This window comes from Drosophila melanogaster, chromosome 3R (assembly GCF_000001215.4).
Source record: "Drosophila melanogaster chromosome 3R".
Lineage (NCBI taxonomy): Eukaryota > Metazoa > Arthropoda > Insecta > Diptera > Drosophilidae > Drosophila > Drosophila melanogaster.
The window spans coordinates 23,534,831-23,557,064 of record NT_033777.3 but is presented as its reverse complement, the minus strand read 5'-3'; the positions used below and the strand labels follow the sequence as shown (position 1 = coordinate 23,557,064).

Genomic DNA, 22,234 nt, shown 5'->3' with positions numbered 1-22,234 from the left:
GAAAGAAATTGCATATATTTATTCGTTTTCTGCTGTAATGAGTGAGAAAGTATTAGATGGAGAACAACATTTTCGTTTTCTTATTTTTACAATATAATTTAAAGCATTGCCGTAATTGTCAGGCGCAGTGACTTTCGAAGAACCATTTTGAATATCAAAATTTGGGAACACCAGCTCCCGGAATACAGGATTGTCCATTCCTATAGCTCCACATAGATGATCTAAATTGAACAGAGTACGCCTTTCCCCAAGTAGCAGGGGCCCTATCCGTATTCCTGGTCCCATTCTAGACACAAACAAAAACATTCACAGCAGTCGAACAGACAGCCCAAAGACACTCCCACACCAGCTGTGTGTATGCGGTTTAGTTGGCCAACCGCAAAATTCTTGGCAAACAAAATAAAGAAAACTAACTTGGGCCGAAGCAGAGCAGATCCAAGCGGCAACGGAAATTGTTAACCTTTGGGGATATCAAACATTTACGATTGCGTGGCAGCGGCAGCAACATTTAAGTTTTTATCAGCACAAAATAAAGTTTTGGTTTACGGATTGTGTTCCTGTCCGCCAACGCTCCTCCTACTATCCACCACTTTTTGGCCAGAGGCAGCTACAAGTGCCCAGGAGCCAAGACAGGAGCAAAATTCAGGAGCAGAAGCTGGATCAGGGGCTGAAGGTTCGTCCCTGTTGATTCTGGGGCACGCAAAACTTTTATCCTTTTCAATTTCGTTTTTCTTCGCCGAGTACTTTTGAGGGATTTAAATTTCTGTTTGCAGCCGAGCCAACAGCGAAACAACAACCGTGGGAGTGGCAGCATCGAGTTCGTGGCGACCAGGTGAGTGTTTCTTGTTGGCCTAATCACGGCTTTGCCGACTTGGCCACAATCAAGCACAATGCGATTGGCGCTGCTAATTTGACTTGAATGATACATAAAAAGGTGTACGAAAAAAAATTAGGAGGCTTATGTGAAAATGTGATGGTAGAAAATAAGTATATTTTTGATTAAATATTTTTAACAAATAGTATTTTTTAGTCTAAAAATAATTATTTTTCAGCCGTCATGAAGAAGAAGAGTCGTAGAGATCGGACACCAAAAGTAGAACAACCTGAACCATCGAGAGTTGTCAACACGGAGCCTATTCGACTGAACGTGGAACCCCAATCCCAAGAGATAGATGACCAGGCTGCACCATTTATTTTGGTAGACTGTGCGAAATATGAGGATCGTTCAGATTTGGAAGCAATGCTTAGTTCCATAGAAAAGGAACGGATGAAAAAGGTTCAGGCAGATATAGAGCAGCAATATTTTCCCCTCCTGGAGGATGAAGAACCACCTCCAGAATTAGATATGCCTATAAACCTAAGCTCTCAAGCATTGGCTGTACTGAATGATGCAGATAATGAGCGCCGCTTTAAAGAGGATCTGGAGAGCCTTAGTATTGCTGGACTGGAAGAGAAAGATACATCCATTAGCATTACCAACATGAAAATAGAAGACAGCAAACTATTGTTTCGGACTATGCCAGGTATGAATCAGATTTGCTGCACGCTAGAGCAGATGAAAAATGTTCATGGGAAAATTGGACCAGCAGAACCAACTCCACAGGCACGTTGCACCAGCTTGATTCCACTTTCAGGCCTTCGCCGGCAAGACACCTTCGAAATTAAACGTAAAAAGAACCAAAAGATTAGATATCCCGAGGTTTCCACCAAATCAGCAATTAGCGAAAGGAAACATCTACCATTAATTGCCAAGGGAGGAAAATGTGAGAAAGTTATCTCAGAGACTGATAAGATTTTCAGCCAGATTGGCGATCTTCTCGTGAAACTGCAGCTCCAACACGAGGGCAGCAAAGTCCTGAACAAGGGATCCTCTTATTCCTACATGGTGAACATTAAGCCAGCTGGAGGTGCATCCAATTGTTCAGTTTATGCGCTTACAAAACTCAAATCGCACGAAGTAGAGGAGACGCATGCCGAAAATCTAAGAACTTCTCACGCTCCATTGATCAACATTTTATACCCTGGTCGTGGTGGACTTATGGAGACTTCTGAGTTGTCCACGACCGCACGATGTATCGATGGAAGCTCCATTGGGTCGATGTCCCTTCGCGAAACGCCGTCCTCCAAGATCAAACCATCATTTTTACGCAAAAGGCCCAGTTCCCATCTAAGGGCACCTAACCCTGTCAAATTTTGCCACGGCAGGAAGAAAAATTAGGCCGCTTGGTAACCATTCCGCAAATTATTTGTTCGAAAGCCATTTATTTTCTATCGACATTGGAATCTCCAAATAATGCTTACAAATTCATATGTTGGTCATTCAAAAGGATCTTGAATGGATATTTTATGCAAAAATATATCAGTTGCCAGAGTCTAATGAACGGTAATAATTCAACAAATGCATACAATGCGGCCATAATATAAAATATTAAGTGATACAAAACAAATATATATTTTTATAAGCCATTAATTAAAAAATAACCTACATTTTGGTTATTAATGGTCTCTTGGATTTATTTCCACTAGGGTCAATTAATAAAATTGCAAGTCTGAAACCCAGTTTAAAAGATCAATATGCTGTTTTCGATTGAATTGAATTGTACAGCGCAAACAATATTTGTTTTTTCTTTATTCATCGCAAATAAACAAGTGGTTTCAAGTGGTTTATTTATTTGCCATTTTAAATTCATCACAAAATGCACAATAATTATATAGATGTTATCGGCATTCACATTTTCAATTACCCTCGTATTTTAATTTATTGTGTTGTAATTAAAGCGATTTAATCATATTCAATCGCCAGAGTCCTCCAATCAAAACTCGTGCACCTTTCTGGAGTGCTTCCCTGCATAAAAGTTGCATCTTGTCCACTTCCTGGAGGAGTTGTCTAATTGCATGGCCACGCACTTTCATTGCTCATTTCCGAGTTGCCCTCAAGTGCGTGGTTGCAGCTCATTTTGTTCGGTTTGCACAATTGTGGCCAAAGTGTTTTCAACTTTCTTCTGTCAATGCGCCCGGAGGTCGAATCCGAAGTCCGTGCCTCACCCGAAAATCCCCTCTTTCGGTTTGGGTTTGGTGAAATGTCGGCCAAGTGCTGGGCTTGGCTTGTGCCAGTTGGCAGACGTCCTGCTGCAGGACCTTAAAAACCTGCCTGCCTCCTGTCATTTGTCGTTGGCCAGAAATTGCAAGATTGACTACTGGGCTGCAGAGGGTGAACAAGTGGGTGGGCACAAAAGTTTTCATTAGTTTTAATTAAATCCCAAACAGCATTTCCATGCTGCACTCTTTCGCTCGCTCGTTCTCTGAGGCGTGTGCTCTTTCGAGCCTTTGTCAATGAGTTTTCCCAACAAAACCGAATTAAAAACACATCAAAATTAATGACACTCCGCCCCGGGATGGCCAGGAGCCGGGAGCTGGTCAAAAGGAAGTTGCCATTGCCTCCACTGCCACTCGAAGTGCGGACAGCATTTGTGCAATTTATTTAGCCGGCTTTTTGCGGCGCTTCTGGATGCGCGCATGTTGCTAAATAAATTTCATGATTTACTGCAGCCATACGGGAAACGCGGACAAGAAGACAAAAAAAAAAAATGCCAGTTGCCAGTGGCCACAATGTTTATATAGTTGTCGAGTGGGCGTGGCGCATCGACGGGTGCGAGAGGCGGGGACGTATGCCATGAGCCGAGGCTACATGAAATTTGCAATTAGATTTGGCGAAAAAGGCAGCCGCAACATCCGCCCGGCGTCCCAGTTCCACTTGCAACCAGCAACCAACTTCGTTGTCGGTTCGGTCCGGACGAAATATTTAATGCGGAAAGTTTAATCGCAATAGCAACGGCAGCTGCAGCGTCGCATTTCCGGCATTTGTTGGTTTTTAGACTGCATTTCCCGCATTCAGATGGCAGTTGCAACGCAGGACATGGACATCGCAGCGACTCATGGTTGACATCATTAAATTTGATGTCCGGCATTTACTGGTCACCGCCTCTTGTCTTCGGGGGCATCCAGGATGCCGGGTCATCGGGATGACAGAATGCGGACGCACTTTCACTGCGGCCAGCCTTTGAGTGGCCAAGAAATTAAATAAATTTTTGATTAGTCCGGAGCCACATGTATATGTATTCCACACTGCTTTTTAGTGCAGAGATTTCCCTGGGATTTAGGTGCGCTCAGCGAGTGGTGGCTTAATTTTCTGGTGACCGCTTTGAAAGTGGGCTGATTAGCTTGGTAACTGAAGTTGCACTGGGTTAGTCGGAGCTAATGGAAACAGAATGGTGTCATTATTAAAGTAGAAGATTTTTCATTTTTGTAGAGAAAAGGAAGCCTGTAACAGTCAAAATTTCATCAAGTTTGCAATTAAGAAAGTGCAGCATCGACACTCAAATTTCGGTGAAGTGATAATCGGAACATGTTTTTCGCTGTCCTCAGCATCTCTAATTAGCTTTCAGCTAATTTGCAAAAAACCCCCGAGCGTGGGAAATGAAAGCCAAATAAATGTTGCACACAATTAGAATGCACAACAATAATTACATAATAAATTCGCCAACGCAACTGGAATGGCAACTGCAACTGCAGCTGTCTCAGCGGCATTCAGTGTCTTCCGGCGGCAGCTGCCACGAAATGTAAATGAAAATAAGTGGCAGGACGCCTTCTTCGTCCTGTATACTTCGCTCTTGTTGGCGACCGCGTTTACAAATGCCTTCGACTAGTTGAGCACTTGATCAGCGGAGAAGTTGGCTGAGGGAGCGGGAGCATGAGCTTCCTTCATCCATTTTACTCCGCATGTGGGCGACGGCGAGATTAATAAAATTTATTATCATTGCGATAGTGGCAAAACAAACTGAACGCCCCACACATCCCCCAAGTATTTATGTGCTAAAACCAGCTGGGAGAACATATCAAAATGAAGTAAAATTCATTTTACAACATTCAGACTGAGCTGAGTGAGCACTGAAACTGTAGCTCTCGAATGCAAACCGAAATTGCAAATGCTTCTGGGCTGCCATCGAGCTGAGGGCTCAGTGCTGAGAGCTCAGTGCCGGGAGATCCTCCAGTCCTCCAGTGCTCCAGCCCATCCGCCATCCCCACTCCATCTGCTCCATTGAGGAGGGGCAGAAAGGAGGAGCGCCGCAGGAGCAAAACGGAAGTTCGACGCCCAAGTGGCAGTCGCGATAATAGCGCCCTGCCATGTGCGCTAAAGTATTAGCATATACACAGGCGCACACGAACCGAGTGCTAGAAGAAAAACTTTTGACTGCAGCGCCGCTATCAGGAGACACATAAATATGAAAACGCAAGCGGGGCTTGAGAAATGCACTCGCAGAAACCCATGCCGGGGCGATAAATACACCACAAGCATATTTATATTTACTGCAAGCCAAATAAAATGGTTCTACTTATGGCTGAGGGGCAAGTAAATGGTTTGGTTAGACTTGGAAACAAGTTAAGATTTAAATGGGTCAAATGGACTGTTAATCTAAGTCTTACACTATTATAGACTACCAGCATAAATACTTTAATTTAATAGATGAGCTAATATAAAAAGGAAATATTATTTAAATATATTTACGTTCAGTTTTTCATTCAGGGTGTACACATTTTTGAATGTGAAACAACAAAGTATTGTATATGGGCAGTTTATAGTCATTAAGTATTTTAAGATATTATTTTTATTAATTTTTTTTATTTTTGACAACTGAGTTAAATAACTAAGAGACTTCTTGCAGTGCCGTTGAAAGGGTAACCAGGCTAGTGGCGACTTCCTAGGCAGATATATGGAGTGTAAAAGTGTCATTGCCACGCCCAGCGGCCATTACCCACCGCCCACAGCACGCTGGCAATGGAACTGCAACAGAGTGGAATTTGAATATTATTGTCACCCACACACACAACGCACAACCAAACACCAGAGCAAACACACCCAACACACCCCAAAGACCCAGTGGGCCATGGAGCAGGCACGAACACAGGTTTACTTGGACAGACCTCGACCTGGAGACCAGAAAGGAGATAGAAGCAGGACCAGGACCACAACTGGAACCCAGTATTTAATACTGTTTGTGTAAAATAATAGCTAGGCCCCCCAGAGAGTGAGCTAGAGCGAGCGAGGTGCGGCTAGTGTGCGACAGAGAAGCGAGAAATGCGCCCCTGGCGGTGCCGTAAATTCAAATTAAGTCGCCCAACTTGCTGACAGTTAAAATCTTGGTAACAAAAATGTGCAGAGGAGCCCACAGGAGAGATCAGCACTGCACTGGGCCACACTGCGTATGAGTGTTCCTGGGCTCTAGTGCTGCCTTCCTCGCTGTGTGTGAGTGTGCATATCGACCCTCTTGACACGTGTGTGTGTGTGTGTGTGTGCATGTTAGTTACCAGTTTGTTGAGCATCACACGCAGTTGGTTTTGAATTTATTGCCGCAAAATGCAGCAGCGAAAGGTATTCCCCAGAAGTGCAGATGGATTAAGTGAGCTTCATATACATATATGTATATCTACACACATACTGCATCCCACCCTAAGTGCGGGTGTGATTGCGTTTCATTTTAATTAAATACTTTGCCAAGCTCCCGCAAAATGTCAAGGCCTTCGGCTCGTGTTCACCTTGCTCTTCATCAGAACCTCCTCATCTCCACTCACCTGGAATGGCGAAGGCCCCAGCAGTGTGGTCAACTTTCATTGCCGCAATTTGGGGTCATCATCGAAATCAATAAACGCTACCAAAGTGCTTCAAAGTGCGATTTTAAGACTTGGGGAAAGAGAGAAATGGCCAAGCACTTCCCAGCACCAGACATAGTTGAAAGATTTCCCACCGTCCGGCAAAGTTTGTCTGACCAGGTCAGGGAATTGTGGTCTGAATTATGGGCAAGAGGAAAGAGGGAGGTGCAAAGGAGTGATTTCATCGCTGCTTCGATAGCCTAGTGGCAATTCCGCTGACACTCAAATGAAAATATATTGGAAAATCTGAAAGCAAGTAAAACACTTTATAATTAATACACTAAATAAATTTTTACAAAACGAATGTGCTTCAGTCTCTTTCCCAGTAGTGGTGAAATATTCAATGTGACAGAGCTGGTTAAATAATAGGTATATAGCCGTGGGTGTCTGCTCACCGGGGGTATCAAGTTGAACGTTTTATTGGACGCTTAAGTTTTACAATCAATTCCAGAGCTTATTGCCCGCTACAACCGAGCGCTTAATAATAAAACTCAATTTCATTTTGCTCCTCTTTGTGCCTCGTCTTACTCAGAGGCTCGTCCGGAAATTTGAAGCCAATTAAAAATGCATTCAACGGCAGCGCCAGGAAATAAGCGGCAAAAGAAAAATGAAAAGACAAATTGACAGGCGGTCGCTGGGGGAGTGGGGGCGTGGCATGCCCAGGACACTCGACAGCGAAAGCTCAAGGACAACTGGGGAGCAAAAGTGTCCCCAAGTGAGACCCGTCCAAGATACCGCCGTGGACGGGGCTGGTGCATTTTTTATGGAAATAAATATGATTGCCGTGATCCATGATCTGTGCAATCAGGCAAATGGACCAAATCGAGTATTTTAATCAACGCCAAGGGTCGGACCACAAAAAAATATCGCCGGCAAAGGCAAACAAAGGCAAACACTTGACGGGAGCATTAAAAGGATTGCAGCGCAAACAAAGGCCGGGCGTGGAAAGCTGGGTGGCTTTTAAATCCGAGGCCCCTTCAGGCGGGGGTGTGAATTTGCCGGAAAAGTGCACAAGAAACGCCACTTTACATGCCAAATCGTAAATATTTTGCCATGAAAACAGCACCGGTGGCTGTCGGCCTGGAGTGGAGTGAAGTCGTTTCATTTCAGCCATTTTTTTTTTTCCACCCATATCCAGCTCTTCTTTTTTTTCCCTCCCTCATAGCCCACCTGTAAAGGCAACTGTCGCCCCAGCCAGTGGCAGTACGCATCGAGTGTGAATGAAGTGCGCTCTTGGGCGCTTTGCGGCGTTTTGCCGGAGTAGGAAATGAAAAACACTGGAATAATACACAGCACGGCAATGCCGCTCCAAATGTGTTTTTTCTCTGTTTTTAGTACACTTCTCTATGACACTTGGTGGCCAGCAGGGTGGTTGCTAGCTGGAGATGATGCTTGTCGAGCAGGTTGCCTAATGGCAAATGTTTCAGGGTTTAATTCCATACGTGGACCCAGTAATCCTGTCAAGCCTCGAAGATGAAAACTAAAAATCATTTCTATAGACTGCGTCCTATGAGACAGTCCTTTATTGCACAGTTCAGCCAGAACGTTCTCTATTTTATTATACATTTTATGTTAAAAGCTTACCAAATTTACCTTTATATTTCCACAACAATCGCTCACTCTCTATAATATCCGTTAAAAAACGAGTTGGCCAGAAAGTGAGACCTCATAATCACATAAAAGACATGTGATGCCGTTTTTAGCAGCTAAAAGCTGTGCGTTACCCCGACCCTACAACCGAACGCACTGCCGTTGGCAGTCAAGAGCAGTCGGGTGCAACATAATATTCAAGGTGGCTTAAACGGGCGGGAGGGAGAGAGGCAGTTTGGTTTGCCAGGGATTGAGCCCGAAAGACTGTCAGCTGCGGTCCAGCTTTAATTGTGGATGCCACAAAATGCCTTAAGGTGGCTTTGATTCCCAAGAGGTCGGACTTGCAGAGCCCATCGTTGCGTTTATTTCCCGCTCATACCTTGCCCGTAATCAATTTAGATGGCAGTGTATTTCTTGGCTGCAGCTGTATCCTTTACTATCCGAGGAGGAGAAGCTTCTTGGAACAAAGACCTCCGCCTGGGGACAGGAAATGCATCTTGGCCCTATCCGGACAGCTGGCTGAGCTGAGCTCCTTGGACTTGGCCAAGGCCCTTTCATGCTGTTGTTCATTTTTGACATAAACATTATGATGCATTCGGTTGAGTAATTTTTATTGTATTTTTTCCCGAGTTCACCCGGCCGGCCAGCCTCCTCGGCCCGGCCCCCTTTGTTGAGCTGAGCTATCCGCGGGCTGTTTCAATGTGTACTTTGGAAATTCTGCCCTTTGCCTGCTTTAATATGACCAACAATTCTCCAGAGCTTTTGCGGTCATTTTGCTTTTATTAAAAAGTATGAAGTGGGGCCTCGTCCGGAATCCGCACTGAGGACTACTGACTTCGTACCCTCGAGTGCCATAGTGGCTGCAGTTGTTTATTATGTGCAAGATTTCTATGGTCGCAACGAGAGTTATTATTATTTTGCCATACATTTATTTATGTCCGCCGATGTCGTGTGTGTTCGGGGTCCATACGCACAATAAAGAATGCACAATGTGGCTGGGAGCGGGCATATTGTTCGCTTGACTACAAACGTTTGCTTATTCTCTAATCAAACAAAATTCAATCACTCGAAATTCATTGCATACTTTCGAGAGACAAGCGCCCGAAAGGGGGAAGATGATTTACAGTGCCTTTATTATTCATGAATTTTAAGGACTCGGGCGAAGGACTTTGGGGACTTGGTTTTTTTGCGATTTCATTTTGTTTGATTACTTGTTGTTCTTGTCGGGGATTTTGTTGTCGAGTATGCATGTTATTGTGTATTTCCTTGCTGGCTCTGCAAATCCCCAAAAGCTTCGGCCAACTGGCTTGGAGATAAGTGCATTTGTCAGTCATTCAATCTGTGTCCCGCCCCCTCCATTTCGGAGTACAAATCCTGGTCCTTGTCGTCGCACGCTTTCCTCCTGGGTGAAACACCAATTGTTTTCATTGATTTTGTTTCAGCAGCTCCCCTTTTTCGATCCCCATGTGCTGACTTGTTGATGGCCAGCTATTTGATGGTATATTGAGCTGGCAGCCAAACGAGTGTGACTAACAAGCTGGCTGCTTATAATTCCCTAACGTTTTCCTGCCAAAGTACCCAAGTATTCGTAGTAAGAAAGAAAAATTGAGAACTTTCCAAGTAAATTAAATAGAAGGCACTCGGGAAAAAACTGATTAAATTGCCTTGTTTGGCATAGGGTAATAGGGTTAGAACAGGTTACTGTTTATTATGATTTCGAGCTTCTTAAACGTCCAGTGCTAAACGAATTTGAAAGATCAAATTAATATTTATTAAACTAATTGTTTCATAACTACCACACACATTAAAGGTATATTTCTTTTAGTGCAAAGCAGCATGGAAGTGCAAGGAAAACTGTTAGGGATGCTGGCATGTCATAAGCACCAGCTAATGTTCAACTGTTGTTAAGGATAGCATCCTGTGTGAGCTTAGCTGTGCTTGTGTGTTTGCGTGCTAAGGGGATGCAACACAACTCTAATTATATTTAATGTTTTTCAGTCAAGGACGTGCTGATGCTGCTGGAGGAACAGGAGCATGTGGGTGGGTGAACTAAAACCCCACCTAAGATTTCCTTCCACCTTGACTTTTCGTGTGTGTGCGAACGTGTTTATGTGCGTGCTTACACATAATACTTTCATGCTTTTATTAGTGGATTAATGTCGACTCCTTGTGGACCGACACAGTTGACCCTCGCACTTTGGCCAATTGGTTGCGGGCGTCCAATTAACGGAGCATAAATCAAATTAACTCAACTCGTGTCTGGTGGCTCAGAGATTCGACCGATAGGCGCTAACAGGCGGCATTGATTTGCCAGCTAATTGCCAGAAAGGATTATGCGGCTCTTACACTCAGAGCATCAGGGACTCAGCCCGAAGGACAAAAGAAACGGAGACGGGCTGCCTGAATCAACAGACCAACAGGCAGATAAGAAGCCCACGGACCAGATTCTTTGTTTCGGTCGAGAACAAAGGGAATGCCTAATGGCAGATACATGGTCGAGCCATAAATCTTTAATGGAGATTTGTGCGGACACACGATTAAAGTCTTTTAATTGTGGGCGTTGCGGAGCTCTTGGCCAGTGAAACATCAGGTCTTATTTGCTCGATATGACCAACTCATCAATCTTCGATCGGGTCAAATCGGCCCAACTGCATTTCGTAATTAAGCCATTGCCCGGTTTGTAATGCAATATTGGGCAAATATGACGTATACGCACGCAAAAGGATCTGGAATTTGCGATGCAACCGGAATGGAATCAGTGGCAGCCAGGTGTCGCAGCCTCCGAATATTTGTTCGTTTATGGCAAAGGGGTGGGCGTGCGGTCGAAATGTTACACATGTCAAAATGCGGTTAGGTGTGTTTATGATATGCGCCATTATGCGAATTTGCATTTTTAATTCCCAGTCAAAAGGGGCGTGCCAGACACACATAATGCGCTTAAGGCTGTGTGCGTGTTTGGTTCATGGTGTGCATAATTAATGCGCAAACAAAAAAGCCTTATAGGGCTCAAAAATGTTTGTACTTGTTTAGTAAAATATCAAATATGATTGATGGTAATATATGTATGTGGTAAGGTGTCGTTGAATCTTGCATCTGGGAAAATGCAATTAGTTGCTTTCTAGGCGGTGGCGCGTAAACTTTTTCAGCCATCTGGCAAAGTTTTGTTAACAGAAATTGAGGCAACTTGAAACTTGCCAAAATTGCTTTCATAATGCGCCACTTTCCGGGCCGCGACTAAACTAATAGGGTGTGAAATTGAATGAAAAGGCGTCTGCGTTGGGAAAAATTAAATTTGCACCAGCAAATGTGGAAAATGAAATTCAGTGCATTTTTCAACTGCCGCTGTTGCGGCGCAATTGGCAACCAACTGTCAACGGCAGTGGCCAAAAGGAGCTCTTCCATTCCGCAACACATGGATTGCATAAAGAGGAGCAGGGCTGCTCCTGCTGCTGCAGAACCGCAAATAAATTCAGCAGCAGGCAGTTAGCTCATATTTTCAGGGAACCGCAGGATACACACGTCCACCAACTCACCAACCAACCGCACACTTGCACACACGCCCATTCATCGAGGAGGAGATATGTTAGATGCTTGTTTTGGACTGTAGCACTGACTTCATTCACAGCACTGGCCGTGGAAAATGAAACATTTTCGCTAACAAACGGCATACAAAAAAGGAGAAATTATTTATTCAAATTTTGCCAGCACTGAATGACAAATGTAAGGACTTCACTGAATTAATCACGACCAAAGTTGGCCGAAACTATTCAATCTAGAGCGTTTATACTCAACCAATGGCCACAAATTCAATTAAATTCATTTGGGCACAAATGAGCAAATCGATAGAGGTTTGGTAAATAATGCCATAATACATATCCAGAGACATGTTTCAATTGCAATTATTTGCCTGCGACAAGTCACTTCCAAAGGTCCTTGTTTACCCATAGACAATGTCAGTGATTAAAACTACCAGCTCAGCTCAATTATTGCAATTAGTTTGGCAGGAGGTGCTACAGGGCAGACCAAAATGCTGACCTACATTGTGCTCGATTCTAGTAGGACAATTAAATCGAAGACAAAGTCTACTTAGTCAGGGTCAAGGCTCTGCCGTTCATTATCCTGGCTAATGGACCTCCCAAGCACTTGGCACTAAGCACACAGAGAGAGGGAGACGAGTTCCTAAAATGGATATTTATGTGCGGCTATTGCACATGCAGGCCCAAAATATTCGCCATAAATCTCGATAACTTGCATTTGCATCTGTTGGCTGCCTGGCAGCATGGCCTTCCACTTGGACGGCTGGCAACTGTGGCAGCCGCGTGCACTCAGCTAAATGAAAACGTGCCCGATTTTTCCAAATAGTTTAGTGCCAGGCAGCTTGAAGCGTGTTATTTTATCTCTGCCAGAGTGTGTGTGTGTGTGCTGTGCCACAAAACCCAGCCCCTGTGCTCGCAGGCAGCCGCATAAAGTAGTGAACAGTAGCAGCAAGATGCCGCAAAAGTAAAGCAGGTTGCAGCAGCAGCAAAAGTAGAAGACGAGCGGTGCATGCCAAGCAGGAAAAATCCAGGACACGATGAGGGGAGGGGCGGCCGAAAGGAAAACCGTCCAAGTCTTTCATACACAATTTCTTTGTTGGCCCCAGCGAAAGTGTTGTGTTGTGGCAAGACAACGCCGAGCAGAAGTTTAAAGCATCTGCTTTCCCGTCTTCTTGCCATGTAGGTCGGCTGTATGCCAGGCTTAATTTGATCATTTATCAACTGCGAGATACATGAGCTGGCTGCCAGCGGCTATTCCCCATCCACACACCGCACTAGCAAGCCGTTCCAAAAGGCTCTATGCCCCACTGACAAATCTAAACAGGCATGTAATCATTTCAGCTGAGGTCTTAATGCCGCAACGCAACGCTGACACTGCCTGCAGTCATAGTCAGTTAGTTAAAGTCCACATATTCCTTTGGCTTTCTGCTTTCCAACCACCAGCTTCCAGCCACCAGATACCAGCTTTCCCCCATCCCGCTGACATTTGTGTGTGCATGCACAACGCGGCGTATGCGCAATATTTAGAATGCATGGCCGCTTTGTTGGCGCTCCAAGAAGCTCTTTCTAAGGGCTTTCGGCTTTTGCGGCTGCACTGAGGAATTATAAATGGTGGCGTTGATTAAAATGTATAACAATGCGTGCGTCTAGACATGACATTCCATGGCTATGAGCGAATGGGGTGCATTAATGAATTGAAATAAATAATTATGTGCTACATTGAACATTGCATTCCAACGGGAAGCACATTTAAGATTTATGGGATTCTCTAATCACGTAATTGGTTTTCGTCCTATTGCAGAAGTTACAGTATAAAAGTTTAATTGAAAGATTTTTTAAAAATGCAATAAAAAAAACTCATATTGCATTTCAAACCTTGAATATCCATTAACACGCAAAATGAGGCGAAAGTGAAATTTATGGGAGATTTTATTGAAAGCCATGAGCCACTGGATTTAGTGTCACTAGTGATGACTCCTAGGTAAACTGGTTTTGAAGTAGCGTGGACTTCTGTTAATGGCCTGCCTCGCTTCGCATTTCATTTGATTCTCGGCACTTAACTTGAACTCCATTTCGTCGGCTCCGCCCGAGCTCCTGACCCCCAAAAAGCTGAAAGTGGCCGCTAGCGCGTCAACATAACATTTTTCGCTTTATAAATATTTGAACGCTTAAAAGCTGGCAAGGACCCGTCGGAAAGCAGGATAGCATGAGAGTTGCAATTGCAGTCGAGAGCTCCAAGCTCCTCTGGCTGTTTTTGGCCGTTTTTGCCTGTTTGTTGCCTTGGATGTTTTGGCCAATTTCCCTGTTTTCGCAGGCTTTCCTGTTTGGGGAAGCGGAGGCGATAATCGCATGAGGTTGAGCGCTTTATTGGCCTCGCTTATGCTCATAAAAGTCGTCCAGCCGAATGGACTGAATGCCGGGTGCATTGCATCCGATTCGCAGGCCGGAGATTTCGGGGCGGCTAATTGGAATTTGTAGCCGGCAATTAGAGTCCTCGCAGGCCAGAAACGAGGACAAAGAGCAGCACCACAGCTGACACTTTAAGGCCATTGAGGATTGCACTGGCATTTGCGTTTGCATTTCGCCCGTCCAATAACAATAATGGCAACAAAACGAGCCACTGGAGCCACCGGAGCCACAGGCTCATCCTGTGACCTTTCTGCGGCCAACTCGGCATTAGTTTGCATTATCCTGCAGCGGGGGAGGAAGTGCTCCTGGTGCTGGCGTAATATTGTTATTGTTTGCATTATTGCGCTCAATGTGGCACAAAAGTTGCCTGCCACAAAGTTGGTGCAGAACTTTCAGCCGTGCCTGCTTGACATATAAATTTTAATTTCTCGGGTCGAGTGGAAAGTGGAAAGTCAGCGGAACTTTGCGGCCAGCCGCAGAACACAACACAACACAATGCAAAGCAATGGCAAACACACAATCAGAAACCCAAAACTAAAGTTGCATTGGCCACACTCGAGAGGAGAGCAGCTGGCCCTGCCCGCTGGTAAAAAGCCCGGTCGGTGGTTCAAGGCCGTGCGGTCCGAGCCCCAGTGCCAGCATCAATTTATGAAGCAGCACCAAGACCAGGCTCCAACAAACCAATGGAAAAAACCACCGACAGACAGCCCGCCGGCGAAACGTTATTTATTGAGTCTGACGCTTGTCAGCGGCGTGTGAAGTGGCTGCCAGCAGCAGCTGGCAATTTATGTGGGCCAGAACCGACTTCGTTTCGGCCAACTTTACGCTTAGGATCCCAAACCCTTTGACAACTTTTTGGGCCCGACCGGAAATGAAAGCCAATGGCAAACATTTGCTGAATCTATAGGTGGGGTCGTCAAAATGGCATTGGCTTCATAGGATTATCAAGTTAACAGCTGGCCTTTCAATCGGCTAATTCCACAGAGAAAAATCTGCTAAATTAATAAATCATTAAGTTTTTTGCAAGACAACTTGTATTAAGTTCTTGGTTAAAAAAAGATTTATAAAATAAGTAATTTACATTTTAATTGCTTATTTATGTAACGCATTTTCTAGTGCTTACTTTTTAAATAAAAGAATACATTTCGAAAAACGTTCAATCTGGAACCAAATTTTATATTCTGTTCAATATTTCTTGTATTTATAAGAAACAAAAAATTGAAGTCTTATTTTCTTATATAAATATTTCCTTTAAGATAATCGAAAGAAGGCGCCTGATGGTGTGGCGTTGTTTTTTCTCTGTGTCATATTCCGTGGAAAAGAAGAAACCGGAAAAGGAGAACGACACATTAAGGACTCCCCACCTTTCCGGCCCCGTCAGCTGCTATCTTCATCTGGAGAAGGCACTCCCACTTTGGCACATCCTCCAGATGTCTTCTTGCCGTGCAGGGCCCGCAGCCAAGTCGAAAGACAACTGCGGCTTTTATTGTTTCCGCTGTTGACATTATCACGGCAGCGACACCTGCCGGGCGGGCTTGGCGAGCGTTTTATTGTTTTGCGCTTGATGCAATGTGACAGCGAGCCCTTATTCCGGCTCCTTTATATCCTATCACCTAGCGTGCGAGGACAACAGGCATTTGCACGCCGTCACAAGTCAATATTGCACATACGCCATGCGGCTCCATTAAGATAATTAAAAGCAGCCAACTCACGATGCAGTCGGCGAAGGGATCAGTTGATAAGCATACCAAATACGGCAACAAGTCACGGAAGAGGAGAAAAGGAGGGAGGATGGATGGCCAAGACGCTCTATTAACTAACTGCCGTTGAATAATTAGACAGCTTCCGATTTCGTTTCCGCTTCCGGTGGCGCCTGGTCGCATAAATTACACCCAATATTTAACGAGGCAAAAAAGCGGGAAAAAGACTGAGTCGTCAAGTTAGAGGTCCTTTAAAAAAATGCGACGCCCAGCTGCTGCTGCGGTTGGTTTTCCCAAGGACAAGGCAAGTCGGCAACCCGGCTTTTGTCATCGCCAGTTGGCGGCAAATTGTGATTTAGTGCGCCGCGGTCCGAATCAAAAGTGCATAAATATTGCCAGCTCGAGTTGCCGCATTGATATCATTTACATTTCCGTCGGAAGCGTTTACACGCCTGTCACTGCACTTATTTATTATGCATTCCGCTGCAATTGAAGCCATTTTTCCACACACACTTTTTGCACCGCCCCCCCATTAAGTATGCACAGTGAGTGGGGGCAAAAACGCTAACTGGAGTCCATCTAAATTACTTCGGAACGATGATTGGATGTCGATTAAAGAGATGGCAAATTGAGCACTACAATTTAATTACCAAAATTGACGGCTGCAATTTTGGGCAAACTGGAGTGAATTGCCCGGCCGTTACAGCAGAAGTACCCAGCCAGCATTTTCGACAAATAGAGAATGGAAATGGTAATCCGTTGTTGAGGATTCGAATCTGTCGTATCAAGCATGAAGTATTGGCCAATTCTAATTAATTAGACTCTGAAAACCTGCAGAAAAATCTCGTTGAATGGGATACTGAACCCCTTTGGCATACATCCATCGCTCAGTGATGGACTATCATCTCGATTCTTCCAGCCTGATATGCCTATTCAAAATGGTTGCAGCCATCAACTCAGCAATGCAAACGGTAGCATTTTACGAGAATTGTTTATTTGGAATGCAACGATGCATTGTTGCCACTCTGATCCCAGTTTCCAATGTACGGGGCAAGCCGTCAAAGGGACAACCAATCCAAAAAAGGAGACCCGAAAAGAGGAGCCATAACCATTTTTTATGCAACGCTTTTTGCGGTCGCCGTTAACGCTGATTTATGAGTGTTAAGTTAATTTGGGCTGCCAGCCCCCGAACCCCATTCCCCGAACGCCGCCGAATCCTTGATTGGACTGCATCCCCCAGTCGCAGTGCATTCAGGTCCCACTTCATCATTCTAGACTCCTGTTCATGCAACTCATGCATGTTTGAACGGCACCACCGCCCACATAAACTCACCCACGCCACACGCCACCACCCACAGCCGCCCAATTGGTGCCTCCCGAACGGGTGCAGGATGCAAATAGAGGCACCGTTGAAATGCACTTTGAGTTATAGTCAAAATATAAAACGCACAGTTGCATTTACGAGGCCATAGCCTGCGTTCGGCGAAATGGGGAGCGATGGCATTTTACACCTTCACCTGCGGGGGCCGTAAAAGAATAAATGCTGCATTTTCTCACATTCTTGCGGGGTCATGTGAATGCCAGTCTGGCCATTGCCTTCATGAAATATTATCATTTATTTAAAATATTTTATTCCACTTGCGTTGATTTACTACAGACCACACAACACTATAAAGATACCATTTGCAGGCTGTAAGTATGCAACAAAAACTGTTTGCTTGCTCGCGCACATTGCAATATTCCTACGCAATATCATATACTTTTGAGCTGCCCATAGACTAAACAACTATTCATAGTATTCAAACTATTTATACTAACAAGAAGGAAGTAATAGGTATTATTTTAATTTCACGTAAATATTTCCTCAAAATTTGTCACCAATAATACAGAGGTTGGTTGGTAATAATTTCACCTCATTAATTTATAGGAAAACACTCCATCTTGCCTATAATTATGTCTAAGATCCATAAAAAATATGAAGTCAAGGTACAAACAAAAAATTTTGGTGTATCGCCATCTGGTTAAAATTTAGAAAACAAAATACTCCCCCTATTAGCAAATGGGAAAAAAACCCTATAGATGGCCAATTCAGCGCATGCGGACTGTGGCGTTTTCAGAAGGAGATGACTACATTCCCAATTGAAAGAGAACACACTATAATCAAAAGGGGTGGCTTTGAATTAAATATCCCTAATGGCGCCAAATCTAGTATATTTTGCACAGCCAACAAAAATCAACATGAGCCATCACTTCTCAAATTCATGAACAAATGGGTTATCAACCAATTTTATAGCTCTTACACCGACGAACTGGAACTTTTGCGGTTGATCGGTAAAGTATAGATAAGATTGCGTTTACTTTGGAACAGAGATCCGACATGAGCGGACGAACAGCGTAAAAATGCGGCTCGGCTATGCTTGGCTGGCCTTCGGCCTGCTTTTGCACCTGAATCTTTACCTCGAATTGGGTCAAGCGGCAAACATCCTGGGCGTGTTCCCGTACCGCATTCCCTCCCCCTTTCAGATGGTACGACCTTTGATAAAGGCGCTAGTTGAGCGAGGGCACAAGGTAACGATGGTCACACCCGCTGATTATCCGGCTAAAATAGACGGAGTACGTCACATACGAGTGCCAATGCTAAACCAGCTTATGCAGAGTGAGTAATACGACGTTCCGTGCCATAGGTTCTTTAAACTGGATACTGGTTTTCCTGCAGATCTTATGAAAAACGACCAATTCTTTGACGCTTTGGGTGATAAATGGAGGGAGGGTGTTCTCGTCTCCACGATTTTCTACAACGTCTCCCATGCTATCCTGAACAATAATGGTGTTCAGATGTTGATGCGTGATAAAAGTATCAGGTTTGACATGATCATGGTAGAAGCTAGCCACCTGGATGCACTTTACGGATTAGCTGAGTTCTATAACGCCACCCTTCTGGGAATTTCATGTATGCACATGACTTGGCATATCGACTACTTGGCGGGAAATCTGGCTCCGAGTGTATATGAACCCATATCCCCTAACGGTTTTGCTCTTGATAACACGTTCTTAAGTAGATGGTCCAATTGGATTTATATCACCGAGGAGAAGCTCCTGGAACGTCTTGTTTTCCGTCCCGCTCAGGTGCGATTGTTTAAAAAGTTCTTCGGATATCCGGCGGAGAAACTAGATGAGCTACGGGCCAGATTCTCGGTCATCCTTGTTAATAGCCACTTCAGCATGGGAAGGGTACGAGCCAATGTGCCAAATATCATTGAGGTGGCAGGAGTGCATCTGAGCGAGCCCCCAGAGCCATGTGGTGCAGAACTACAAAAATATTTGGACGAGGCGGAGCACGGCGCCATCTACTTCTCAATGGGCCAGGATATCCTGATAAAATATCTGCCGGAAAATATGCAGAAACAGCTGCTGCTGGTCTTCCTTCAGATGAAACAAAGGGTGATTTGGAAAAGCGAGCTGTCCATGCTGGCGAACAAATCGGAAAACATATACGTAATGGATAAAGTGCCCCAGCGAATGGTGTTGGCCCATCCCAATCTCCGGCTTTTTATCACTCACGGCGGCTTGCAGAGCGTGATGGAGGCGATTGACAACGGGGTTCCCATGCTGGGACTTCCACTGTTCTTCGACCAATTCAATAATATACATCGAGTGCAGTTAGCCGGAATGGCTAAAGTATTGGACCCCAACGACTTGAACGCAGACACACTCATCGAAACTATTAAAGAGCTTCTTGAAAATCCTAGCTATGCCCAGAGAGCAAAAGAAATGGCAGCGTCTTTCAGGGATCGGCCAATGAGTCCTCTGGACACTGCCATCTGGTGGACGGAGTACGCTCTACGGAATCGGGATACTTCCCATATGCGTCTCAATGTGGAGGAGATTCCTCTTATGCGATACTACAGACTCGACAGCATACTAACCTTTGGAGTTCGCCTTGGTTGCGTCTGTGGATCGCTGATCTTTTTGGGCTGGAGATTGTACCAGAAGAATCGCAATAGGCACACAAGACTCCAAGAAAGGGAAAGAGTTATTGCGCAGATACAATTGGGCTTGAGCAATTATGAAGTAGTATCCTAGATTTCTTCGATTTTGATTGTCCAGGTACGCGATTTCCAGATCTCGATTATTTTAAAAAAATGTTAATGTTAAAATTAAAAAAAAAAATTATTACATATCGATTACTCAGGTTAAATTTAGTAAGGAGCATATGTTTTAATAGGTGCATTAACATTTTTCCAATGGCATAGTTCCAAAAAATTATTTTCAATGAGCTTTCATTTAATTCTAAAGTGTTCCAATTCATAATTATCAAACCATTTTATTGTTATTGGTTGTAAATAATGAGGAGCTTTCATGGGTATCGCGGAATACCGATAAGATTTGCTCAGTTGTGGTCAGAGCTTCAACATGAACGAACCGAATCCGCGAAAATGCGCCTACGATATTGCTGGCTGACTCTCTCCCTTTGCCTGCTTCTGCAACACGATCGTGCCCAGGCTGCCAACATCCTGGGTATATTTCCCTACCGCCACATTTCACCCTTTTTTGTGATGCAGCCTTTGGTGCGGACTTTGGCAACGAGAGGGCACAATGTGACTCTAATTACACCGATCGGAATGCCAAACGATATCGAGGGAGTTCGACATATACGTGTTGCCCAGCTTAACGAACGTATAAAAGGTTAGTCACCTTATTAAAGTGTCTGTTTGTTGATTTTTTTTTTATCTTTTTAGAAATGCTTGAGTCTGACCAAGTTCTGGACTTTATGATTAACAAATGGACGGAGAGCGCTCTTACGGCAAAGGCGCTCTTTAATGCCTCCAATGACATTCTAAGTGATCCTGGCGTTCAAAGGATGCTGCATGACAAAAGCGAAAGTTTTGACTTGATCATCATGGAACCATCTAGTCTGGACGCCCTTTATGGCCTGGTTGAGTTCTACAACGCCACGCTGATGGGATTGTCCAGTATACGGATTAACTGGCACACATACGAATTGGCAGGAAATCCAGCTCCATCAATATACGAACCCATTTCTCCGGTCGGCTTTTCCTTGGAAACATCATTGTTCAGTCGCGTATATAACTGGATTCATATAATGGAAGAAAAATTGGTGAACTATTTGATCTTACGACCTGCTCAACTACACTTATTTCAGAAATTTTTTGGCTATTCCGCTCAGAAAATGAATGAGTTAAGATCCAGATTCTCGTTGATGCTAATCAATAGCCACTACAGCATGGGTAAAGTTCGAGCCAATGCACCAAACATAATCGAGGTGGGAGGTCTTCATCTCAGCGAGCCCCCTGAACCAAGTGATGAGGAGCTGCAGAAATTTCTGGACAAGGCCGATCACGGAGTTATTTACTTCTCGATGGGCAACGACATTCTGATTAAGTTTCTTCCTGAAAACATTCAGGAGCTACTGCTGCAGACTTTTGCTACGCTAAATGAAAGTATTATTTGGAAGAGCGAACTATTATATATGCCTGACAAATCGGATAATGTATATGTTGTTGAACAAGCCCCTCAGCGACATATATTGAACCATCCAAATGTCCGACTTTTCATCACAAACGGGGGATTACTGAGTGTGATTGAGGCCGTAGACAGTGGAGTTCCAATGCTTGGACTACCGATGTTTTTCGACCAATTTGGTAATATGCGTTGGGTGCAATTATCTGGAATGGCTGAGGTTATGGATATCAACTCTCTGAACAAAGATACTCTAACCGAAACCATAAAGCATATGCTTGCAAATAACAGCTATTATCTGAAAGCGAAGGAAATATCGCAATTTTTCAAGGATCGTCCCATGAGTCCATTGGATACGGCGGTTTGGTGGACTGAGTACGCCTTACGAAACCGGAATATTACTCGGATGCGCCTTAACTTGGAGGAGATTCCACTGATTGAGTACTATAGAATTGACAGTATTTTAGCATTCAGTCTACGATTTGGATTAGTCGCTGCATCGCTGATCTTTTTGGTCTACACCCTGTTTCTGAAATATCGTATCAGACTAAGACGATTGCATCCATGATAATACACTATATCCGGAGACTCGAAAATGTTTATTTATGACAATTAATTGTGTTATGTCTTTAAATTCACTTAAGATAGGAGCAATTCTTAGTCACCAATACCACATCCTCTTCAGCATTCCTTATGTTCATTTTAATGACATTGCGATTAAATTTCCGACCGTTCTACGCTATGGCTATGGCGTTATCTATCAGACAAGCAACTAATAACCGATAATAATTCACAAATACTTACACCACC

At 44.2% G+C, this 22,234-nt stretch overlaps 3 protein-coding genes across 5 annotated transcripts; all 3 read left to right on the top strand.

Annotated features, from left to right (window-relative positions):
• The first annotated feature begins 121 nt into the window (after window positions 1-121).
• CG10164 (uncharacterized protein) lies at window positions 122-2,742 on the top strand. 2 transcript variants are annotated; one of them, NM_001170230.2, is made up of 2 exons: window positions 122-832; window positions 1,053-2,742. In NM_001170230.2, exon 2 carries the CDS (start codon window positions 1,058-1,060, stop codon window positions 2,216-2,218), a length of 1,161 nt encoding a protein of 386 aa, NP_001163701.1. In that variant the 5' UTR covers window positions 122-832; window positions 1,053-1,057; the 3' UTR covers window positions 2,219-2,742. The 2 variants fall into 2 exon arrangements, with proteins under 2 accessions (NP_001163701.1, NP_651155.1); NM_142898.2 differs by having other exon boundaries at window positions 292-832; window positions 1,053-2,444.
• A 15,414-nt stretch (window positions 2,743-18,156) lies between these two features.
• Window positions 18,157-20,072, top strand: Ugt303B2 (UDP-glycosyltransferase family 303 member B2). The gene is made up of 2 exons (NM_142897.2): window positions 18,157-18,599; window positions 18,660-20,072. Exons 1-2 carry the CDS (start codon window positions 18,344-18,346, stop codon window positions 20,024-20,026), a joined length of 1,623 nt encoding a protein of 540 aa, NP_651154.1. The 5' UTR covers window positions 18,157-18,343; the 3' UTR covers window positions 20,027-20,072.
• Window positions 20,073-20,354: 282 nt separating this feature from the next.
• Window positions 20,355-22,165, top strand: Ugt303B1 (UDP-glycosyltransferase family 303 member B1). 2 transcript variants are annotated; one of them, NM_001202343.1, is made up of 2 exons: window positions 20,355-20,620; window positions 20,683-22,165. In NM_001202343.1, exons 1-2 carry the CDS (start codon window positions 20,380-20,382, stop codon window positions 21,990-21,992), a joined length of 1,551 nt encoding a protein of 516 aa, NP_001189272.1. In that variant the 5' UTR covers window positions 20,355-20,379; the 3' UTR covers window positions 21,993-22,165. The 2 variants fall into 2 exon arrangements, with proteins under 2 accessions (NP_001189272.1, NP_651153.1); NM_142896.2 differs by having other exon boundaries at window positions 20,355-20,629.
• The last annotated feature ends 69 nt before the right edge of the window (window positions 22,166-22,234 follow it).

Bases quoted from the DNA above. Each gene is read 5' to 3' on its own strand.
- CG10164 (NM_001170230.2), top strand. From the start codon at position 1,058: ATGAAGAAGAAGAGTCGTAGAGATCGGACACCAAAAGTAGAACAACCT.
- Ugt303B2 (NM_142897.2), top strand. From the start codon at position 18,344: ATGCGGCTCGGCTATGCTTGGCTGGCCTTCGGCCTGCTTTTGCACCTG. The intron at 18,600-18,659 runs GTGAGTAATACG...GTTTTCCTGCAG, and splicing joins GCTAAACCAGCTTATGCAGA to ATCTTATGAAAAACGACCAA.
- Ugt303B1 (NM_142896.2), top strand. From the start codon at position 20,380: ATGCGCCTACGATATTGCTGGCTGACTCTCTCCCTTTGCCTGCTTCTG. The intron at 20,630-20,682 runs GTTAGTCACCTT...TTATCTTTTTAG, and splicing joins GCTTAACGAACGTATAAAAG to AAATGCTTGAGTCTGACCAA.